The sequence below is a fragment of the Gobio gobio genome (genome assembly GCF_949357685.1).
Source record: "Gobio gobio genome assembly, chromosome: 23".
NCBI lineage: Eukaryota > Metazoa > Chordata > Actinopteri > Cypriniformes > Gobionidae > Gobio > Gobio gobio.
Window position 1 is genome coordinate 40,096,006 of NC_137119.1, and position 8,833 is coordinate 40,104,838.

Genomic DNA, 8,833 nt, shown 5'->3' on the forward strand with positions numbered 1-8,833 from the left:
GCTTCTGGGAAAAGCCGCCTGGAGCTGGGCATTGACAAACATTTCACCATTTGATTCATAAGCTTGCAATTTGATTCAATTGCATTTAATATCGATTCATTGAAGCGTTCATTTCTCTAGCCACCAAGCGAGCTCTGGGCACTGAATGGCTTTCGGAGGTAAACATAATGTTACTAGACTCCAATTACTAATGAATGAGAGAAAGCGCAACGCCCGATATGGCGAATAAGCCCTGCCTACTAAATGAAAGAGCCAATCGTTGACTAAAAATCCTAAAAGTCATCAAAATCTGTTGTCATATTTCATTGGTGATTTCAAATATGAAATTTAATCTTAAGGTTGGCAAACAGTTTTGGAGAATTTGATGTTTCCCCATTCAAAGAGATCGTAGCCGCACTTGCCAGAGCCATTTCAAAGATGGCCGCCAAGTGAAATGACTGACGTTACTTGAGATTGTTTACAAGCAGTGTTTTATATATTTTACGTTACATGTACATGACAGAAATGCATTATATTGGCATTAGAAGGACCTTTGGCCAGCCTGCTCTCCACACACTGCCAATTATGCATATTAATCTAACACCCAAAGTGAGGTTAATGTTTTATAACAACAAAATCTGCATGTGTACCTGCATCAGTAGTTCTGACATCCTCCTCCTGTTGTGCCCTAGCTCCCCCTGCAGTCGATGGGTGTGGGTGCAGCTGCAGGGTGTGGGTGCAGCTGGGGGGGGGGGGGGGGGGGTGCAGCTGGGGGGGGGGGGGGGGGTGCAGCTGGGGGGGGTGGGGGTGGGTGCAGCCGATGGGGTGGGGGTGGGTGCAGCTGGTGGAGGTGGGTGCAGCTGGGGGGGTGGGTGCAGCTGGTGGAGGTGGGTGCAGCTGGAGGTGTAGCTGGGGTTGCAGCTGGGGGGGTGGGTGTAGCTGGGGGGGGTGCAGCCGATGGGGTGGGTGTAGCTGGTGGGGGTGGGTGCAGCTGGGGTTTCAGCTGGGGGGGGTGCAGCAGATGGGGTGGGGGTGGGTGCAGCTGGGGGGGTGGGTGCAGCCGATGGGGTGGGGGTGGGTGCAGCTGGTGGAGGTGGGTGCAGCTGGGGGTGTAGCTGGGGTTGCAGCTGGGGGGGGGGTGCAGCCGATGGGGTGGGTGCAGCTGGGGGGGTAGCTGGGGGGGGTGCAGCCGATGGGGTGGGTGCAGCTGGGGGTGTAGCTGGGGGGGGTGCAGCCGATGGGGTGGGTGCAGCCGATGGGGTGGGGGTGGGTGGTGGGTGCAGCTGGGGGTGTAGCTGGGGTTGCAGCTGGGGGGGTGGGTGCAGGTGGGGGGTGGGTGTAGCTGGTGGGGGTGGGTGCAGCTGGGGGTGTAGCTGGGGTTTCAGCTGGGGGGGGTGCAGCCGATGGGGTGGGGGTGGGTGCAGCTGGGGGTGTGACACCTGAACATAAGTGAAATGACTTTGACGTTACTTGAGATTGTTTACAAGCAGTGTTATATATATTTTACGTTACATGTGCATGACAGAAATGCATTATATTGGCATTAGAAGGACCTTTGGCCAGCCTGCTCTCCACACACTGCCAATTATCCATATTAATCTAACACCCAAAGTGAGGTTAATGTTTTATAACAACAAAATCTGCAGGTGTACCTGCATCGGTAATTCCGACATCCTCTTCCTTTTCTCCCCTAGCTCCCCCAGAAGTTTATTGGTCTTCTCCAGGAAACACCACTTCTCCTCCATTTCCTTTAACTTTCTGATTTGTTTTTGGTTCTTTGCCATGACCCCCTGAACATGAGCCTCCCGCTGCTGGTCATAAACATGCCAGTGATGGTTCTGATGCCCCAGCCCCACTCCTGTCAATGATCATGTCGGAACGCGTCAAGGAATATTTCAGAACTTACGGAAGACTCCAGGCGTGTAATCTGGTCTTTGGTCTTCTGCAGCTCTTTCAAAACTCTGTCCAGTTGTTGCTGCTCTAGTTCTATCAGACAGTTATTGAACTCTCTCCAATCTGTTTTTTTAGATCCCTTTGGGCCTAAACCGGACCTGTCGGATGGTCAATGACTATTCTGTCCTGGCAATAGTGTTCTGAACCAAGCGCTGACAGATAGCTAACAGAAATAAAGCTCCATCACACGTTCTTCTTTTGTGCTTATGTGATGCACACTTTACTTTACTGTAAAACTGAAAGAAACACAAATATACAAATTACAAAATGGTTCACAAAATATAATGGATATTTTCCTCATTCACAAACATCCACGTACACATTTAAACAACAAAATAAACAACCGATATATTTATATCATAAAACACATGCTTGAAGAAAAAAAAAGATCGCACAGCCCCATTAGCATATTAGCCGTTAGAGCACGCTAGCTTTCAGCATTAAACATCGATCTCTAAGCCTCTCAATAACGACCAGCTTTAACTTAACTAACACAATAATACTACAGTTGTTTTTAATATGAAATGTATAACTTACGGTCGTATCTACTCCAAGGATTAGACAGCAAACAACGACGTGCTTCTAAACACAGGTCACCGAAAACGAGAGTCTTCTTCTACTGCTTTACGAGCTTCCTGTTGCGTTCTAATGAGCAGTGTAATAACATTTTCCGCCACTAGGTGTCACACAAGGGCTACTTAAACAAATCAAAATACCGCTTACAAACAGAAACTAACACTGCACAGAACACTCCCCGCATGGTATAACTTGTTATACCACTATACATTCTGATTACTTGACAAAAGTAAGACTATGTCACATATAGGTCTTAAATATTCTCTGACAGTGCCCTGCTTAGCGGTCTTTACCATGACCTTACGAATTTTCCCGTCGGACGAGGCTACAGTCTTTGTTATGAGACCAATTGGCCACTCACTGCGCTTCACTTCCCCATCTTTCAACAGAACTACCGTAAATCCTCTAATATTGGCCTGTATTCCATTAGCGGCCGGGTCTCCAACATTGGCCGGTCTCGCTGTCACCGAAGGTAAATAAAGGCCGGTCTCTAATAGCGGCCGGGGCTATTATTAGAACCAACGTTTTTCTGGGCAGGCCTCAACATTATGCTTGCTTGTGATAGTAACATGCAAGTACCAGGGTACTGGTCATGTCAATCACCCAGACATCCCAAGTCTCCCGCATATTTATAGCAGCTCCCTGATGCCCGCAAATTAGTAAAATTCTCCCGCAATCTAGAGCGAGCGAGCAAGAGCGCGCATGCGAGACACAAACTGTGCACGCGCGCACGGCAGAGAGGGAGAGAGAGCGAGAAACCTTACGTGTGTGTGCTAGTGTGCACCTAATGAAGCGCATGTAAGACGGAGAGCGTCCTGATTGGCTTGTTTCGGTAAGTCAACCAATCAATTGTCAGTGTGGGCGGGCTTTTATCTCTTCTCCCGAACCGAATTAATCAGGTCAGTGTATTTAGAAACTGGAGCGCCATGGCAGAGGGAGAGTGCCCCAAAACACGAAAGTATAAAGTATAAACATAATGACAATCTGGCACGCTCTACAGTTTGTAACTAACATGTTATGGTTGAGTTAAACAAGTTTCATTTCATGTGCATATTTTTCAGGTCGGCTAGTTGCCAAGGCTTCATACAACAAACTCCTTAGACCTGTTTAAAGTTGCAATGAAATATAAATAAAAGCAGTTTACATAAATAGTATAAGCAGCTTATGTAAATAGTAAAAGTGATCTACATAATTTTAGGAGAGATACCTCCCTGAAATGACTTTTTTCAGGTTGGGATGTCTGATCACCTCACTCTTGACTCGCACGTGAGACTTCAGTCATCGGGTCCGGTAGGCTAACGTTTACGGCGCGATGATGAGAACAGACGCGCAGCGGTCAGCTGAACATGAGGAGGACGAAGAGGAGCTGTACAATAATTAACTTGTTGTAGAGGCTGGCGCGAGTGATGAGGAGTTTACAGGGAGAGATGAAAAGGAGGAGGAAACTGAGGAGGATGAGGATTAAACAGAATTGGAGGATTTTTTTTTTATAACTTCAAACCAAACGAGACAGGAATGGTTAAACTTTGGAGTGGTAAGGTGTCTGTTGCCTTTTGTTATGAATCAATAACCTAATTATCACCGTGTATGGTTAAGTGTTTACAATGCACTACCGGTAGCCTATGTTTGCTACGTTTTTGTTACCATATTTCTACACTGGAATTTAGCCTGAATTACCGGTATTTGTTGTTAATGTTCTGTATGCATACCATAATGTTATGGTAACTGTACGTTTTCAATAAATGAACCTAGTATTTTATAGGTTGAAATAGACGCAAAATCTAATTTTTAGTCATTCTACTGGTAGTTTGATTTGCTCAAATAGAAATTGAGGCCTGCCTCTAATTCTGGCCTCCTTCCAATAAAGGCCTGGACCGCAATGCGCTTGAGTAAAATAAAGGCCCGGGCCTATATTAGAGGATTTACGGTACGTCCCCTTCCTGAACATTATCTCTCTCCTCTGTCCATTTCCTCCTGGGTTGCAAGGTAGACAAGTACTCCTGCTTCCATCGCTTCCAGAATGAATCTGCCAACATCTGGACTTGACGCCATTGATTTTTGTGCAGGTGTCCTAACTCAAAGTTTCCTGGAGGAGCAGGAGCAACACTCGCCTTCTGAGTTAAGAGCATCGCTGGTGAGAGCACCTGGGGCATGCCCGCATCTGTTGAAATTGGGGTTAAGGGTCGGGAATTCATAATGGCCATGACTTCCGCCATTAATGTCGTTAAGACCTCATTCGTGAGTCTTGTGGGAGTTTTCATCAAGAGAGCATCCAAAATACGTCTGGCTATCCCGATCATTCTTTCCCACACTCCCCCCCATATCGGAAGACTGCGGAGCATTAAATGTCCAAGTACAGCCTTGATTCTTTAAGAAACCTTTCAACTCGGTTGGGGATGAGTCTGTACTGTCAATTTGGAGTTCTTTAACTGCTCCGACAAAATTCGTCCCTCTGTCTGAACGAAAATGTTTCACGGGTCCTCTGACAGCCAAGAAGCGTCGCAAAGCACAAATAAAACTGGATGCTGATAGAGACTCCATGACCTCCATGTGAACTGCCCTGGTACTCAAGCAACTGAATATGACAGTCCATCGCTTGTTCTCAGTGCTGTTCCCTCTTGTCTTGCGTGTCACCACAGTGAATGGACCGAATACATCAAGACCTGTGTGTGTAAAAGGTGGATCCATAGAAACTCTGTCCAAGGGCAAAGCAGACATCTTTTGACTCTCCATTCTACCCCTTAGCTTCTTGCATAACACACATTTGTGGATAACATTTGAGATTAGTCTTTTGCCATTGACGATCCACAAACTAGCACTGCGTATTGCACCCTCTGTAAAATGACGGCCTTGATGAGCCACTCGATCGTGGTAATACTGAATTAAGAGATCAACCACGTGATGGTTAGGTGGGATTATCAAGGGATGCTTTTCTGGTTCTGATATATCAGCACAGTGAATGCGACCCCCTACTCTTAACAGCCCTCTCTCGTCCACAAAAGGGTCAAGCCTCTGGAGTGTGCTACGCTGCGAGACTTTACCATGCTTGGTCAGACTCTCAAATTCCTCTCTGTACACTTCTCGCTGTACAGTTTTGATTATAGTTGACTTAGCTTGTGAAATCTCCACATCTGAGGTTTCAGTACATCGATGCCACTTTCTGCAAAGATTGTTAGATAGAGATTGCGAGAACGATTTTGCGATGTGAGTAAGGGTAGTGACAGCCCTCACTAAAGATCTCCAGCTTGAGAAACGTTCGAATCTGCTCGAGCCAAGTGACTGCTCTGTAATGTTAGTCATCAGTGTGTTCACCTGAGAGTGAATTTCAACATCCTCTTCTGCTTTGACAAGTCCATACGACGAATCTACACTACATGCTATAGGACCACTTTCCTTAAGGAACTCTGGACCTGAGAACCAGTTGGTAAGGGGTAAGTGGGCTGCTGCCACAAACCTGGTGGCATGATCTGCTGGGTTCTGTTCAGAACAGACGAAATGCCATTGGCTAGGTTCCGTGTTTTTTCTTATGCGCGCAACCCTATTAGCCACATACATGTAGAATCTTCGGGTCACATTGTGAATGTAACCGAGCACTATACGACTGTCAGTGTAGAAATGGATGCTGTGAAGCTCTGTGTCAAGTTCTTCCTTTATGAGTTCCATCAACTCAACAGCAAGCACCGCTGCACATAACTCGAGGCGCGGAACAGTGTGAGCAGGAAAAGGGGCCAATTTGGATCTTCCCATTACAAACCCCACATGAGGCTGCCCATGGAACCTGTTGGAACCGTCTAGTCGAGCTCAACACACGTTACGAGTTTCAGGACGATCCGCCGTGTCCCCGCGGAGAAATCCGACAAAAACGATACGGCGCGTTTCAAAATGGCGGCACCCGTTGGAATGTCAATTCTCGGCCAACTTTTGCTCATTACCCGGGAACGCGAAGCCCAATCGGGTTCAAATTCCTGTCAAAAACTCCCCTCTGCCCCACGACCTGAACGTGACAGTCGCGGGCCCCCAAGGAAATCCAAAACTTGAACCGCCCGTTACTTTCGAACCACGGGGCCCAGGGCCTCGGGGCATGGCGCGTTCGTTAGAGGCCCTCGAGACCTCGCTTCCACCCGAGTGAGAATTTTACCGGGTACCACGTGTCAAAGAGCCGAATTCCTCGGGTTTTGGGAAGCGCCTTTAAAAAAATCAGCAAAAATATTCACAGAAAACTCCAAAAACATGTGCTCGTTCCCTTTTTTGACCTCTTGACCCCTGAAAGAGGCCGAAGGCCCACCAAATTTTTCCGTCCGGCTCGGGGGGCCGCGGCGAGAAGAAAAAACGGCGCCCCCTAGCCAATCGGCCCTTTCCAAGCGCCGTCCACGAGTCCGCTACGGAAACCCATTAAAATAATAGCCGAGGTGGATCCTGCTACAAAGGTCCCACGGGCCCCAAATTTCGCACAGTGGCTCCTGGGGGCCCCCCTAGCGACATACTGACGCTGCCTGGCTGTGGGGCCCAGGGGAAAAATTTTGAGCCTTTAACTCTAATTTCTCACACCATCCTCTTTTATCTAGCAAATACAGTTAATATGTCTGTCAAAATAAATTAGTAGATATATACCAATATATCAACCAAGGATGTGTTTCCCAAAAGCATTGTAAGGCAAAATAGAAAGTAGAAGCCACTGGCACCAATAGTCTCAATGCTTCTGGGAAAAGCCGCCTGGAGCTGGGCATTGACAAACATTTCACCATTTGATTCATAAGCTTGCAATTTGATTCAATTGCATATAATATCGATTCGTTGAAGTGTTCATTTCTCTAGCCACCAAGCGAGCTCTGGGCACTGAATGGCTTTCGGAGGTAAACATAATGTTACTAGACTCCGATTACTAATGAATGAGAGAAAGCGCAACGCCCGATATGGCGAATAAGCCCTGCCTACTAAATGAAAGAGCCAATCGTTGACTAAAAATCCTAAAAGTCATCAAAATCTGTTGTCATATTTCATTGGTGATTTCAAATATGAAATTTAATCTTAAACTTGGCAAACAGTTTTGGAGAATTTGATGTTTCCCCATTCAAAGAGATCGTAGCCGCACTTGCCAGAGCCATTTCAAAGATGTCCGCCAAGTGAAATGACTGACGTTACTTGAGATTGTTTACAAGCAGTGTTATATATATTTTACGTTACATGTACATGACAGAAATGCATTATATTGGCATTAGAAGGACCTTTGGCCAGCCTGCTCTCCACACACTGCCAATTATCCATATTAATCTAACACCCAAAGTGAGGTTAATGTTTTAGAACAACAAAATCTGCAGGTGTACCTGTATCAGTAATTCCGACATCCTCCTCCTTTTCTCCCCTAGCTCCCCCAGAAGTTTATTGGTCTTCTCCAGGAAACACCACTTCTCCTCCATTTCCTTTAACTTTCTGATTTGTTTTTGGTTCTTTGCCATGACCCCCTGAACATGAGCCTCCCGCTGCTGGTCATAAACATGCCAGTGATGGTTCTGATGCCCCAGCCCCACTCCTGTCAATGATCATGTCGGAACGCGTCAAGGAATATTTCAGAACTTACGGAAGACTCCAGGCGTGTAATCTGGTCTTTGGTCTTCTGCAGCTCTTTCAAAACTCTGTCCAGTTGTTGCTGCTCTAGTTCTATCAGACAGTTATTGAACTCTCCAATCTGTTTTTTTAGAACCTTTGGGCCTAAACCGGACCTGTCGGATGGTCAATGACTATTCTGTCCTGGCAATAGTGTTCTGAACCAAGCGCTGACAGATAGCTAACAGAAATAAAGCTCCATCACACGTTCTTCTTTTGTGCTTATGTGATGCACACTTTACTTTACTGTAAAACTGAAAGAAACACAAATATACAAATTACAAAATGGTTCACAAAATATAATGGATATTTTCCTCATTCACAAACATCCACGTACACATTTAAACAACAAAATAAACAACCGATATATTTATATCATAAAACACATGCTTGAAGAAAAAAAAAGATCGCACAGCCCCATTAGCATATTAGCCGTTAGAGCACGCTAGCTTTCAGCATTAAACATCGATCTCTAAGCCTCTCAATAACGACCAGCTTTAATTAACTAACACAATAATACTACAGTTGTTTTTAATATGAAATTTATAACTTACGGTCGTATCTACTCCAAGGATTAGACAGCAAACAACGACGTGCTTCTAAACACAGGTCACCGAAAACGAGAGTCTTCTTCTACTGCTTTACGAGCTTCCTGTTGCGTTCTAATGAGCAGTGTAATAACATTTTCCGCCACTAGGTGTCACACAAGGGCTACTTAAAC

At 46.0% G+C, this 8,833-nt stretch overlaps 1 protein-coding gene across 3 annotated transcripts in view; it reads right to left on the reverse strand.

The window, feature by feature from the left end:
- The window catches only part of LOC307119313 (uncharacterized protein), a 20,152-nt gene extending 11,385 nt beyond the window's left edge, over nt 1-8,767 (reverse strand). For 2 of the 3 annotated variants that reach the window (XR_013815633.1, XM_079805521.1), the window contains exons 1-3: nt 8,667-8,767; nt 7,833-8,366; nt 1,632-2,168 (exon numbers count right to left, since the gene is read on the reverse strand). Coding sequence is in view for 2 of the 3 variants with exons in the window: in XM_079805521.1 (XP_079661647.1) it covers nt 1,632-1,763 (132 nt within the window). In the remaining variant the exon portion in view is untranslated. Of the gene's footprint in view, nt 1-1,631; nt 2,169-2,469; nt 3,448-7,832; nt 8,367-8,666 lie in introns of those variants that run through there. The other variant, XM_079805522.1, reaches the window with a different exon arrangement.
- Nucleotides 8,768-8,833: the final 66 nt, after the last annotated feature.